This window comes from Siphateles boraxobius, unplaced genomic scaffold (genome assembly GCF_051911475.1).
Source record: "Siphateles boraxobius isolate OS27281-9 unplaced genomic scaffold, OSU_SipBor_1 12, whole genome shotgun sequence".
NCBI classification, from domain to species: Eukaryota; Metazoa; Chordata; class Actinopteri; order Cypriniformes; family Leuciscidae; genus Siphateles; species Siphateles boraxobius.
The window spans coordinates 25,318,530-25,333,998 of NW_027508722.1; the positions used below are offsets into that span (position 1 = coordinate 25,318,530).

The following is a 15,469-nucleotide window of genomic DNA, read 5'->3' on the forward strand; positions in this document are numbered from 1 at the left end:
CGCGCACCAAGGCCAAAGCCGATCGCCACCGGCGGAAGCCTCCCGTATACGTCGTCGGTTCTAAAGTGTGGCTTTCTACCAAGGATATTCCTCTCCGTTCCGTTTCGAATAAACTTGCACCTAAATTCATTGGCCCGTTTGCTGTCACCAAAATCATTAGTCCGGTGACAGTCCGCCTGAATCTTTCTCAAGTGTACAGGAGAATCCATCCCGTCTTTCATGTTTCCAAAATTAAACCCGTCTTTTATGCTCGCATTAATCCGCCAGTCCGGGTTCCCCCCCCGCCGCGCCTCGTAGATGGGGAATCCACATATTCGGTTAATCGTATTCTGGACTCGAGACGGAGGGGACGCGGATTACAGTACTTGGTGGACTGGGAAGGTTACGGTCCGGAGGAGAGAAGTTGGGTGCCAGCTAGAGACATTCTGGATCACTCCCTTATCGATGATTACAATCGACAGGTAAGGGAGTCTGGGAACGCCAGGAGGCGTTCCTAGGGAAGGGGGTACTGTCACGGTGGGTAAATCCTATGTCTCATTCATGTCTCGTGTTTCTGTTGTTACATATGTGTGTGTGTTGATTAGAGGGGCGTGGCTGCTCATCAGAGCTCATTCAGTAATCACTCATCACCAGCTGCAGTCTATCATCCCGGTCTATTTAATCTCACCCATTTCTCATCTCCATTGTCAGATCGTTGTTTGTGATGTCCGGTGTTTGATCCCTCTTCGTTCCAGTATCCTTCGTTGTTCCTGTCTGTTCCCTGTGGATGTTCTGGATTCGTCTTGTTGATCGTCACCTCACTTCACCTGCACTGTATTCATCTGACCATCGAGTCCCTGCGCCACTTACCTGCCTGTCTGTGAACCACGTACTGAGTTTTCTACCTTGCCTGTCTGTGAACCACGTACTGAGTTTTCAACCTTGCCTGTCTGTGGACTGTGTTTTGAGCTTCCAATAAATATTGTTACTTGCAATTGCTTCCGTAGTAATTACGTTACACTCTCCTTATGTGTTTGTATTTTGAATATAATGATGCATTTAAAAGGTATGGCTAAACATATCTTTACAAAAGTTCACAATGCTGTTGCAGATGCAATAATGTAGACAACATTGAATAAATACATGTTCGTGAGGTTAGATACTGATAATTAATGACAAACCCCTTTATCTAAACCTCTCTACATAACCGCCGGACTCGCGCGTCATCCATGTCTGTAGTTTTTTTTAAAAACACTTTTCACTCGTGTTTGTAGTTCTAACCGACATAGATATAAACACTAGATGTCGCCTTGGGGTTCTAAGCATGCGTCAAAACTGCCGCCATCTTGGAACAGGGGTCTTGTCATAGGAAGTAGCTAGGTAATGCTGAATTCATGGATGATGCCGGACTTTTGTAATGCGTATGGATGTTTACACGAACGAAATCTAAAAACCAGACAGCAAGGGATTACATTTCACAAGATTGTGAAATTTTGTACATTTTTTAAATTTCTCTGGACTCTATAATGAATACATGTCTGACCGTTGGAACAAACCAAAACAACTAGAAAATCGCATTCATGACGATTTATGGTGATTTTATTTCCGTTAGACCTTTTCCTACATTTACGCTGATAATGGGGTTCCCCTGTTTCAAGATGGCGGCTCTATTGACGCATTCGTTCCAATGAACTGCCGTAGCCAAGGCGACATCTAGTGTTTATATCTATGTTAACCGAATAGAGAGCCTAAGTCCCTCCCCTTCCGGTGGACCACATTGGGACCTTATTTCGGAAAAATTATTGTATGGTAGTCAATGGCGAGAGACAACAAATATTTGGATCCCGTTTAAATTATGCCCTGAATTACACATATGATTTTTGTCAATTTAAAATATACATTTTAAAGTCAAGAAAGTTGCAGTTTGATATAAAACTGTTGAGGTACAAGACTGTGAAAATACGTAATTACAAAGACTACAAACCCAAAAGACGCGCATGTGACGTCATACCTTTTCTCTCAATGAATGAAGCTAACTTTAATGAAGCTAACGTCTGTCATTTTTTCTATAGTCTAACGTTATAATCGTAGCGTTACGCCGTCATGTCTGTGTGTTTTGTACCAGACATACGAGCTTGGTGACGTACATAGTGCAAGACGAGAGATTGAGCGATTTTAACATAAAACTAAATGTTACTCTTCTGTTTTACGACAAACTGTGACTTTCATAGTTATCTTTTAAATTGACAAACATCATATGTGTAATCCAGGGCACAGTTCAGATGGAATAAAAAGAGAAGTTGTCTCTCAACATTGACTACCATACATATTTTTTACGAAATAAGGTCCCATGAGCCGGAAGCGGAGGGGAGGGACTTAGGCTCTCTATCCTCGTCCAATGCGCGATGGGTTATGGGCAATAATAGCCGTTAGAGTGTGCATCGATCTGCACTTCGGATTCTGACCGGAAATAGTAGACCATTCTGGTATCTTTGGAACACTCATTTCAACATACTACGATTTGGGACATACTAATTCTATTTTCGAATACTATTTAGGACGGATGGTATGCGAATTGGGACTGTTACGAACTGTGTGACTTCGCTACTTCCTGTAGAGTATTTTTGTTTTTTGTTTTTGGCGACTAACAACTAAGCTCTTCTGGACGACTAACGTTTAGTCAACTATTAGAGGACAGCCCCACTATTTAGTCAATTTCATTGTTCTTACTACTGAATAAATAACCGTATCAAATAATTTGGTTCTGATGCAGAAAAAAAACCTATTTATTTATTTAAAAAATTTTTTTTTAAGAATTTTCAATATTTCTAAAAAGCAGCATACATTTTGTCCAACTATAGATTAAACAACAATACTAAAACAAAAATGAATGTTTGAACAATTTTGATTCATTTATTTTTATAAAATACTATTGACAAACACAATGTATCTTAGTACACGTTGTGACATGAAGAACCAGTCAGTAACTAGGCTACATGATTTAAGTGTAACAGATAGTTGTAAACTATGTATTTTCACAATGCAATTCCCGAAAAAAAGAACGAATCTGTCATCTGTTTGGGAATTGGTGGTTGCACTCTTGATTGATTCTTGTTAGTGTACTAAAAGCATACAGAGTAATTTGTTCTGGATTAACTACACTGGTTGTGCAGTGTGTTTTTAATTCTTATGTTTCGTGCTGTAGATTGAGTAACACTGTAGTTTTAACTGAGGTCTATTGTACGCCTATAAATAAATTACACACAAAAAAAGAAACTCTGAACTATACACAGACAGAAAAAGTGATAACGTGAAATGAGAGTAAGGAAAGGAGGAAATGCACACAGTATTGCAAACACACAGACACTGGCCAGTGTAAAGAAACTAGATACAACAGCATGAATTCAGAAAACATGCCTGTCTGCACAGTTTCAGGACGGATGTTGTTTTGACAGTCTATCATTTTCTATACTGCAGTACCTGCATTCATCTTTCTTCTGACAGTCTTTTTTACACTATTGTCATCACTATATGTTTTTGGGTCTTGTTTGCCCTTATCAGTAACTCGAGTGACAGCCTAATCCAACCGCTTATATATTTCGGCCCACCTCTCTTGAACAGTTTGTTTAGCTTAACAATCCTGCATTGCCAACAAGACAAAATGTGGGATGCATTAAAGTCTGTTTTATGCAATATGCTAGAGATTTTGGTTGCCTTAGCAACAGCGAATGAGATGACTTCCTTTCTGCACCCAAAAAGAAAAGTGATTACCCTTTAATATAATGCACTAAAGTGATTTGAAAACTAATTAATGGCTTTATTGATCAGGTCAGACCTTACATTGACAACTGCATAATATGTTATTTAAAGCACAGAGGTGAGGAGCTACATGAAGATAAGGCAAATAAAATCAATTACATTTGGAGCCATGTGGGTGGAAAAGACTAAATCAATCCGTCCTCCTGTATTGTTCAGAAAGGAACAGGAACAGGAACACACACACACACACACACACACACACGGACGCACGCACGCAAAACTGAAACGCAGACCACAAACAAACACGAGCCTTTGAAGCGAACGTCTAATCAGTTTCAGGATCTCTCCTCTCAGCCAATCAATCGACAGCCCTCTGCGACTCCGCCCACAGTGTCTAGACAGCCAGACCTTTGCTGCTCGACTGCATTCTGCAGCGGTGCACACCGCAGAGGTCAGGGAGGTCAAGTCTAGCATGAGCTCAAACCAGACACTTGTTCTCCAGGGGTTCTTCATACTACCATTCCAACATTGAGTAAATCAGTTATGTTTCTTAAAAGTAGTGATGTTACAAAAATTAGGGCACTACATACTTATGTTTTGATGCCATGTATTTGTAACATGTACATTTAAAACAAAACAAAACCATGCTAGATTTTAGATTTATTTATTTATTAAATGTGAGGGGTTGCAAGGGCATTGTTATATAGTTATGGATGGTTGCTAGGTGGCTTCTAGGGTATTCAGGGTGCTTGCTAGGACTTGCTAGAAATATGGGTTAAGTGCAACAAACTTCTATATTCTGTAAAACAGGTCGCATCTGGGTTCAGGGTTTTCTTTTTAATGTGCTTTGTTAAGTATAGAGCTGTTTAACTCAAGAAGATGCTTTTAAAGAGCTACAAAAAATGTAATTAATACTTGTATTCAGCAAGGTTGCATTAAATTGCAGCAGTAAAGACTTTTTACATTGTTACAAAAGATTTCTATGTCAAATAAATGCTGTTCTTTTGAACTTTCTATTAAAGGGATACTAGTTTACCCAACAATGAAAATTTCCTGTTAAACACAAAAGAAGATATTTTAAAGAATGTTGGTAACTAGACAGTTGACACTGATTTTCTAGTCTTTTTTTTCTTCTTCTAGGGAAGTCAATACTGTTAACTGCTTGATTACCAACATTCTTTAAAATATCTTCTTTTGTGTTCAGCAGAAAAAAGAACCTCATACAGGTTTGGAACAACGGTGAAAGTTAATTTTTGGGTGAACTGTCCCTTTAATCAAATAATCCTGAAATAATATGCATTATGGTTTCCACTAAATATATTAAAGGGGCATTCGGCAACTCTAGCTATTTCTTCGCTGATTTTCACTTTTGTTGTCGCAGGCTTGCTCAACGAGCTCCCCCTACAGCTGTGAGGCGTATATTTCACAACAATGTTGTAAAAAAACTCACTTGCGGCACCCTCCTCCCCTTTCTACCGCTGCTCATGTGCATTTGTTATTATCGGAGCCGGCCAACTTTGTCGTGTGGAGCTATGTCTACCGAGGTGGGTAATACATCATACACATTGAAGGCGGCGTGTGTGTGTTTATGTCGAATTGCCATAAAGCAGTTTGTGTTTCTCGCTCGTTCTCGCTTCTCACGAGACTTCCTATTTCCAACTTACCGGGACGCTAGTCCTCATGTTGCAAGGTTGGTTTTCCGCCTAGGAATGCTGGGGGGAGCGGATAAAGTCACGATTCTCACCAGAACAGGTTATTAAACCATCCAAATGATTTCTAAATGGTTTTATTAAGTTGAAATATTTTCCGAATGCCCCTTTAAGGATCACAACTGTTTTCAACATCGATAATAACAATAATGTTTCTTGAGCAGCAAATCAACATATTACAATAATTTCTAAAGGATCATGTGACACTGAAGACTGGAATGATGATGCTGAAAATTCAGCTTTGAATAAATTTTAAAATACATTAAAATGAAAAACATTTATCTTCAATTGTAATAATATTTCACAATATTACTGTCTTTGTTTTTGTTTCAATATAAACTTTTGAATGGTAGTGTATTATAGTCAAATTGTTTCATTGACACTGAGGTTGATCTTAAAGGTCCCATATTATGCAAAATTTACTTTTGCATGCTGTTTGGACATAAATGTGTGTTGGCAGTGTGTGTACACAACTACCCAATAGTGATAAAAATCCACTAAATCCATAAATCATCAGCAGTGTCTCCCAACGACCTGTTTTCAGAATGCTGTTTTAGTGACGTCATTACGTACAGGCCCCGCCCACGAGTGTTGACAGACACTGCCGTTCTAACATAGACCCGCCCTGATCGAGTTCACAGTTCACTGACGAGAATGTCTCCCAGCGTTGTAGGTGTTGTGTGGCTGGATGTATTAATCCACATAGCTCTCCGAAGCTATTAATCCATATACTCCCGAAATCTGAGGCAGCCGCTGAAAAGGTGGAATTATTATTATTATTTTTTTTTTAAATGCTCCTTCAACTCTACAGAAATTCGTTTATGTAGCCTACTTGCGCACTTCTTATATCTTACTGTTTACTCAGCTCTTACGGTGAGTTTCTGAAGTAAAACTAACGCTTCATCTTTTGTGTTATGTACAATAAATTTGATTAAACTCATCAGTATATGTTTGATCATCATTCGGACCTGGTCCGAAACAGCAGACTATTTGGCTATTAATAGTGGATAAACACAAGCAGATGACAAATACGTTATAACCCTAATTAAACTACTAAACTATACCTGTTCCATCTCTATACAGAACTCTGACAAAAAATGACAATTTAAACATGCTGTGAAAAATGATATGTTGGGTATTTTGAGCTAAAACCTCACATACACAATCTGGGGACATCAGAGACTTATTTTACATCTTGTGAAAAGGGGCATAATAGGGGACCTTTAAAAATTTCCTCAAACTGACATTGACAGCAGCTCTTTCTGACTTCAGTTAATATGATGGGTCACCTTCTTCCAGACCTGTGAAGGGTGATTTGGACAACTAAAGATGCTGTAAATAATTAGAGGCCTAAAAGTTTGTGTTTGCAATGTCCTCTAAAAGAGCTGATGTCAAAGTCAAGCTGCAGAGAGACAGAGAGAGAGAGAGAGAGACAGAGAGAGAGAGAGAGAGAGAGAGAGAGAGAGAGAGAGCTTGGTGCAGAGTGCTGCAGTGTCCTGTATCAGAACAGAGATCAGCTTTGAAGCATTAGAGAGAGACAGAGACGGGACTCGAACCCCCACAGCATCAATGGGTTTCTATTCTCACTCAAATCTCAATCTCCATTAAAAGGTTAAATATAGGCACATCCAATATATACACAAAGTACTAAATAATAACAGCGATGCCAATGATTGATCATAAATCACAATTGCTTGACTGATTTTTTTTTCTGACTTTAAACATTTCCAACTGATCAAGCTACAGTTATTAAACATGTCAAAGGAGCCTAATTTACCGGAGAGCAGTTATGTTGTCATTTTTGATGGAAACTAGAGTTCTGACAGATGGCGATTTGTAACACTACAGACCAGAAATAATTTCTTTCCAATGAAGACTTGAACAGAAGTTCTGACGGGAGTTCTTCGGATCAGACTTGAACTTCGGAAGCATTAAAAAAAGGATGACTATGTGAGAATTACCAATTACTTAGTGTGGATAAATGGACTAAGGAGGTTGACAGGACATTAAACTTCATAACACCGAACAGGAAAACTCACCTACTAGTCCGCTTTTACAGCCTCATTGTGTTTATAATCATGCACCACACTTGCAAAATATTCTAAACTTTTATATTCTCAAACTTTCAGGGAAATATTTTTTAAATAAAGACTGAAAGCGCTATCAGAAGCCTAGTGATAGTGATGTCATGCACCTGTGGTGTAGTTTGTTTATAGTCTACGTTTACGTCTACGTTAAATCCTACTTTTGTCAAAGAAACCAGGGTGATGCTAACTTCTCGGCTGGCACGCAAAAATAAGTCATCACTTCAGCAAGCATACCATGGTCAATAAGTTCATTGTGACTTCCACTAGAGGGCAAACTGCAGATATAGTCTGCTGCTATAAAAAAAGGTCCAAAAATAAAGTAAAAAAGGCCAATTAAGCTCTTGCAATGACACAAGCTGAGCGGTAGTTAGTGTCTTTATCTCTGCTCTGCCAGGACTGCAGTTCCCCTCATGCCCCAGCATGCCTCCATCTGGCCCACACCAAAGGAGGCCAACCAGGGATCCCAGCCCTATTGGACCATCTCTGCCATATGCCTCTGTTCTGGGATCATCCGTAAGGATCGGTCTCAGCACTGCGAGAGGCCGTCTGTCTGAATCCAAAAAAGTGCAAAAAAAATCAGCTAAGCAATCACAGAGGACTTGCTACTAAAACATAGACATGTACTGCACTGATTTAAGCAAAATAACAATGGTTGGTTTTAAAACATTGGAGACTAAGTAGAGAACACACAGGTGGCGTGGCGTGACCTTTTCCATCGTTAGTTCCATAAGTGTCCGACTGTGATCGCTGCCCGAGGGCAGCTCTTTTTGGCTGCGTGGTCTCCTCTCCAGTCGAAGTATGTTCTGAGGGGGTGCAAGTAATTTTAAGATCCTCCTGGGTGTTCCTTCTTGCACTGATCCGAGTCCAGTTCTGCAGCTTGTCAGATAATGACAGACAGCAGGGTTTGCAGAACAACAGCTGATCCCGGTTCAGTGTGTGTGGCCCCTACCCTAAGCCCTTATGCCACCTGACGTTTCAGTGCCAGAGGCCAGATGATGTGGTTCGCAGCAAGACAGGAAGCTTGGCGTACGATGACTCCGCGTCAGACAGACGGCTCTCAGCGAGACGGGAAGCTTTCTTCCCACAAGCAGTGAGTGTTCCGGTCTGGAGTGGGCTGCTGTCCCAGCTCTCAGCCTCAAATCACTCACACATCAACAGGATAATGCTCCATTTACTGTGCTTTACCACGAAAATATACTCAAACCTCTACGCATGCAACAAAATAAATATGAACATTTCTGGCTGATACTGAAAAGCAGATAGGCTAATTATTGAAATTTGTTATGGCTGATTTTGAGATTTTATAATATTTGTCTAAATAAATAAAACAAAAAAAATCCAATTATATACATGAATTTGAGTATCACAACATTCTAATGTAAAGTATGAAAAATTTATATTTATTTTGAATTATTTTTGTTTATATTTTATTTACATTTAAGTTTAATTAAATATAAAAATATTATTAAAACACTCTTTACAATAATATGTTATTAAATTTAATTAAATTAATAAATAGTTTTAATATTGAATAATTTTGTAAATATTTTGATTATAAAATAATCTATTATAAAATTATTTCAAATGTAAAACATTATTAAATTTGAAGATACAGTTACAGTAGATGACGACAAAGGTATGTAAATTAAAAAAATGTGAAAATGAGCATGCACATTTACATATCCAACACCAACACAAATAAACTGAAACAATGTAACGATATAGGCTATTGTACGTCCGCCCCTAATAAAAATCCTTGTCAATGAAAAATAAATTATATATTTTTTTTTATATTGATCGACCATTTAAAAGTGCAATTTCTTTTTTTAAAGAATAAAATGTAAAAAAATAAATAATTTTAAGGAACAAAACTTGTTTTTTTCCCTCAATTTTGCCCTGTTATGGTCACTCAGCAAGCTTGCAGGGTTACTTGTCATGACCAACAGAGTGTGTTCTGTGCAGGCAGACAGGTGCTGATGCACCGCAAAGCTTCTCTCACGCTTTGGACCGATTTATCATTCTTCAGTCCCTGAGCTCCACGCGCCTCCACGACTCACTGTTACACTTGGCCCGATGCCACGGCAGATCCATCAGCCGACACTCTGACACACCTCGCTGTCGGCCTGGAGCGGATGACATCACAGCTGGGACACGAGCTCATTTTTCAGGAGTGGAAAGTGTCCTTCTGTGTCGATAAACGTCATTCAGGGGTAACGTAGAGGAACGGCTCACATTCATAAATACAGAATGAACATGAGGCAACGACCCTTAGAGACAAGCAGGACATGGAGTCAATGACTGAATGCCACAGACAAGAAGTTAGAAGAGGAATAAGCGTCAGATGCCTTCAAGCAACAATAAACGCTCTGTTGGACTCTGGCAGCGTATGACACAATCATGTCTGTGTCTCTCAACTGGGCCAGAACCTGCAGTGCACAGGAAAGGACACAGAGAGTGGAGTCTAAAACTGGGCCGAACACTAGTCACGACAGCCACTGGCAGCACACTCAGTCCAAGTCTGGACAGGGTCAGCTGACAGACACACAGACACACACACGCGCAGGCAGACAGACAAGAGGGCACAAACTCACTCACAGTCCCCTTCTCGGTCTCACATGCAAAAAATATTAACAACCAATTAATAAAGCTTGGATGATGGGATGTTAACCGCTTTGGACATCGCTGACATTACTAAGAGGTCATTTGAACATTTCACAATCTTCTTGATACACACATTAAAAACATTTTCAATCTTTCTGGAGCTCAAAAGTGCACATGATCAGTAAGTTAAATATCAAAGCCTTGGCTTAAATGAGCAAATGTGATATAAAATGAGTGTCTGACAGAAAATGACTATCCGTCAAGTCCAAGACAAGCAGTCCATAACTACTGCACATTCAATTAATACATTATTACTCTGAAAGAAAAACCATGGTGAGCCAGGAATATATGAATATAATATATTTTTCATTTAATTAATGGAAAAAATTCTGATAGAATGATTCCATCGCTGCTACTTCCATCTCATGACTCATATATATATATATATATATATATATATATTCTAATAATGCTTATAATATTATAAGCTATAACTTGTAGTTTTATCATTACAAATTTAACTTGGATTGCAAATAATAAAATGAATAGTATATAAATAAAAAGTACTATAATGGTCTTGTAATGCACATTTTTAACTTTAAGCTAAACTACAAATAAATAAAAATATTACAATTATTTTAACAAATAGCCTATCTAAATTTCATGTATTAATTTAAGTAGCCATGTAATATTAAAAAATATATAAATAAACTCCAATAAAAAGTATACAAACCAATCAAAATGAATAAAGAAAAACTAATAAAAAGAAGTTTAATTATCTTTGGTATTAACTAAATATGTTTTTTATTGTAATGTATTTTTTTTTGTAATAATAAACCCCTAATTTATCATACAATCATAGCATTTTATAATTAGCTCATTATAGCAGAATAAAGAAGATAGCTCACGCTGTCTGGGCCAAAATGAGCCCTATTATGTCTGGATGAAGAACTGGGTTACATGCCGGGTCCCGTTAAAGCAACCGGCTGTGTTCTCCGTTAACGCACGACCACTTCTCTCTAATATATCTCCGATAAATTATTTGATCTAGCGGAATATAGAAATATGACAGTCTAACGCACCGGGCCGATCATTGGCTTGTAGTTGTCTGGCTGCATATGAAGTCAGAGTGTCCCAGCAACTTTTTGTGCCCCGGTCTAAACCCTCTGCGCTCCTCTCTATATCCGCGGGGCCACTGGCACAGCTGGCACCATTACGCACCCATCTGATGCCATCTGCACAAAACCAGACATATACGAGGAGAATATCAGCTCCTTACCTCTGCAAAGAGGAATCAGGAAATGGCACTATGAGTCCGCGGAGAGCAGAAGGCTGAGCCGTGCTGGCTGCTGATCCGGCGGAGATGACCTGGATTTCACCGCCAGACGCGACGGCGTAAAAATAATCAGACGCACAGTGGAGAGTGAAGCTGGCGGCACGAACACACGATCACTGATGGAGGACAGGCGGAGAGTGCTTCTTTAATTTCAAAATAAGAGCTCGCATTACCGGTCTTCAAAATAAGAGTTTCAGTAAAAAAAAAAAAAAAAAAAAAAAACTTACTTCATTGATCGTATCGTGAGGTTTGCACCACTTTCTAGATTTTAATGGTGCATTAGCAATTAGTTTTGGTAAATTAACTTTATATTAGATTGGGGCGTGGTTTTAGTTTGAATACATTTTCTACCTTACTGTAAAAAGAAATCGCTTATGTTCAGTTTTAATGTCAGTTTTAATTCATTTTCCTATGATGTTTTTTGCACGCCCGATTTACATTTAGATATTCTCTCATGTTGAAGGCTGAAGGGCAGCAGTGATATTAAATGTATTCATATACCGCCCCCTACTGGAATTAACGTAATATACTATTGATATCTACTCTTAAATTAAAATCCATCTCTATTTTAAAAACACAAATAGAATTAATATTTTCTTAAAATATTCAAAATAAAAAAACTACACAAAAATGATTTTTTTATTATTATTAAGATGGTTGTTATATGCGTGGTGACATGATTTTGTTTTTACAAATGTTTTAACCAGATATTCGGTTTCCATTCTGAGTGTAGTTTAAGTATTATTTATATACCGATATAATATATTTATATGTTGTATTAGCCTTTTTCTATTTTCAGAATCATTTTAACTTTAGTTTTAGTAAATGCATGTTTTACAATTTTTATTAGATTAATTTGCAATTTTTTATATTGCAGAATAAAAGTATTAATTTATTTTAAAAAAATCTTACTGACTCCAAACTTTTTATTAAATATATATTATTCAAATATATTAATATAAAATTAAAGATAAATGATTTATTTGTATTTCAGTTTCAGTTTAATTTTAGTAATTAATTTTATTTCAAAGCTACATCACTAATTTCAAGACAATTTTTCCATTCAATATTTATTTCAACTTAATTTCAATTACCAAAAACAATTTTGAACAGTTTTAGTTAACTATAACAACACTGGCTTCCATAGCCATTGATAAGTGTATTTTGATTTAAGGCTTTATTGCATGTTGGAAATTATGGTTTTACTGTTCAATCCTCATCTGTAATAGGTCAGCATAACGTTGAGTTTTCATAAATACTTAGCAGCGCATGGGACAGTCATCCAGAAAATATGTATGGAAAATAAAACATTTTTCACTACTGCATCACTACATAATTAAAATAATAATAAAATCTCTTTTTGGCTTTAATAAGGCATAACCAACACCCAGAAGACCAGAGACTGTTTTTTAGCTTGTCAAGAATGAGTAAACACTGGTGTTAAGACTAAATGTGGTAGATAGAATAAATAAATGTTCCTGTGGGGCACATCATTAAGATTTAATTATGTGCATTACACGCAGAAGACAATATTCCTCCGCCCAGGCGAGCAACCACCTAACACCAATTCTCGCCCAGGACAACTGGAAGCTGCTAGGGACTGGAAGATGCTGGCTGATCTTGATCAACGGCTTATTTTTCCACCTGAGATTGCCACCACTAACCTCCGACCAGATATTGTTTTGTGGTCTGGATCAGCACGCATTGTTCCACTGATAGAGTTAACAGTGCCATGGGAGGATGCGGTAGATGAGGCATATGAGAGGAAGAAACTGCGGTATGCTCATCTGGCCACTGAAGCAGAACAGCGAGGATGGAGAGTCCAGGTTTATCCAGTGGAAGTGGGTTGTCGAGGTTTTGTGGCACACTCTACAACCCGGTTCCTCAGAGACGTCGGATTCAGTAGCCAAGAGTTTCGTTGCACAGTAAAGAACTTATATGAAGCAGCAGAAAGGAGCAGCAACTGGCAGTGGTTGAGACGGAAAGATTCTAGCTGGCTGCCCAGACAGCTAAATAGTTTCGGCGCAGATCCGGCCCACATCTGGGCTGTGTGAAATCCACGTGTACCAGATGTGGGCCGGATCTGGGCCAACACCATGTTGCTGCCTGGCTGTGTACAGGCCGCCATGCTACGGTTTCGTAGAATTCTTGAAAACTTGAAGAGTCTGTTGGTTTATTTGTATAGGTTGTATAGTATTTACAGTCATTACGTTCCTGTGAATATTGCATGAATGACGGATGGTTGAGCAGATATTGTGTTTTGCGGTAGGTGGTATGCCATACGGAACCGTTGCCACTGAAACTGCATATTAACGCACCAGTGGGGCTCGACAGCCTTAGTCAAACGGGTTGGCGCGTATGGTTGGGTTGCGGAGAGATTGTGAGATTGTGGTTAGGTCTCAGCAGCAGGAGGGATGTAGAGGTCAGTTAGCTGGGCTGAGTTGAGTGGGGGACGGAGGGGGGTGACTCTGGGTCACTCTCGAGCCCTCTTGAGGTGTCGTGGGCTAGTCGACGAAACACTGAGGACGGAAGGTGCCCACTTGAAGACCCTAGAGATGTCCCCTACTTGGCTCAATCCAGAAGGTTGTCGCGCTGGTCCACTAGGGAGACCACACTGTAGTTGCAGCCGTCGTGTGTGCTAACGCGCCAAGTACACTGCAGTCGTTAACGCCGGACAGAAGGGGAGTCACACCACCATATGGAAAGAAGCGTAAATGGGTGAAGCATAGTTTACTGTAAAGCTACGTCTTAGTGTTGCTTATCTTGGTGAAAGCCGAGTACAAATCAGCATGAAGTTTTAACATCTACTCTCGTGTAATGGAAATCATTATGTAAATGTGTTTTGCAAGAGCTGCAGACTGATTTGTCTCTCAAACTCCAGGCAGAAATGTCCTGCAGATGATCTGCATTATACATAACGTCCATGGTCTCTATTTATTATTGATTAATAACCATAACCATGAACTCATATATATACACATACACACATAACATATATAAATACACACAGGAGGGGGATGGTGAAAGGGAAATTAGGACGATTCTAAGGGCCCTGATCAGACATGGGGCCCTTTCGGCAGCGTCAGGGGACCAACTATATACACGAAAAAACAACTCATCAAGTGATTTCACAGGGTCAAACAAGGAAACATGACTCCAACATTCATTTTTTTATTCAGTCATAGCTTTATTTTACCTCTAGGTGGCACAAAGCCCAAATATACAACACTCTCCCTCTGAGTCCTAGGGAGAAGCGTGAGAGTCTGCAATGCAAAACCAGACTCATCAAGCCCTGATTTTGCAAATGCAGTCCCAACTCAAGTTCTACTGTGCAAAACAGAGTCTTAGAAACAGCTCAACTTCTATGATTCTACAACCAGAACTAGAGCAGAATCTAGATTTGTGTGGTCTGGCTGTGGAGCTCGGGCTTGTCAATGAAACACAGATATACTAGATACAGTGTAAGAGTGTCTCTTTTCCTCCAGAGACTTTTAAAGCTCAAAGCGGCCCCCAGATTCAGAATCACCCTCTCAGCATCCAGTCACCGGCCCACTATGATCTCCAAGAGATTCACTCGTAATGACTCCAATCCGGTCCAGCTCCTCTGTTAAATAAATCCGGAGTCCTCCTCACGGTACCCGTGATCTACCGTGCAGCTTAACGTGAGGGTCGGTGAGTAGTGAAGGGGGGGCCATGAGACTCCATTAGTGTACAAGTCTGTGCTGGTGTGTTTCTCGGGGCGTCACATGCGTCATCGTGCCCTTTTGCTAGAGCTAATGCGGCCGTGCCTGTCCCAGCATCTTCAGCCTGGCCTGGTCAATCACATCCAGCAGGTTTTTGGCATCTACGGCGAGTGCATGCGCAGCTGTTAGCATCTGTTTCTTGTAGTCCTGCTGCAGGCTGGTCATAACGTACTGCTGGGCCAACTTCATCTTATTTATCAGCTCGGCCAAGTCTGAATTTAGAAGCTTCTGAGCCATTTCGATCTGAGGAGGAAA

General features: G+C 39.4%; 2 protein-coding genes across 24 annotated transcripts in view; both read right to left on the reverse strand.

The window, feature by feature from the left end:
* The window catches only part of ldlrad4b (low density lipoprotein receptor class A domain containing 4b), a 56,637-nt gene extending 45,348 nt beyond the window's left edge, over positions 1 to 11,289 (reverse strand). The window contains exon 1 of the mRNA XM_077215358.1: positions 11,218 to 11,289. The gene's annotated coding sequence lies outside the window, so the exon portion shown is untranslated. The remainder of the gene's footprint in view (positions 1 to 11,217) is intronic.
* Positions 11,290 to 14,637: 3,348 nt separating this feature from the next.
* Positions 14,638 to 15,469, reverse strand: part of ptk2ab (protein tyrosine kinase 2ab) — a 64,576-nt gene continuing 63,744 nt past the window's right edge. For all 23 annotated transcript variants that reach the window (XM_077215495.1, XM_077215534.1, XM_077215523.1 and 20 more), the window contains one exon: positions 14,638 to 15,457. In XM_077215495.1, coding sequence (XP_077071610.1) covers positions 15,245 to 15,457 — 213 coding nt within the window. In that variant the 3' untranslated portion in view covers positions 14,638 to 15,244. The remainder of the gene's footprint in view (positions 15,458 to 15,469) is intronic.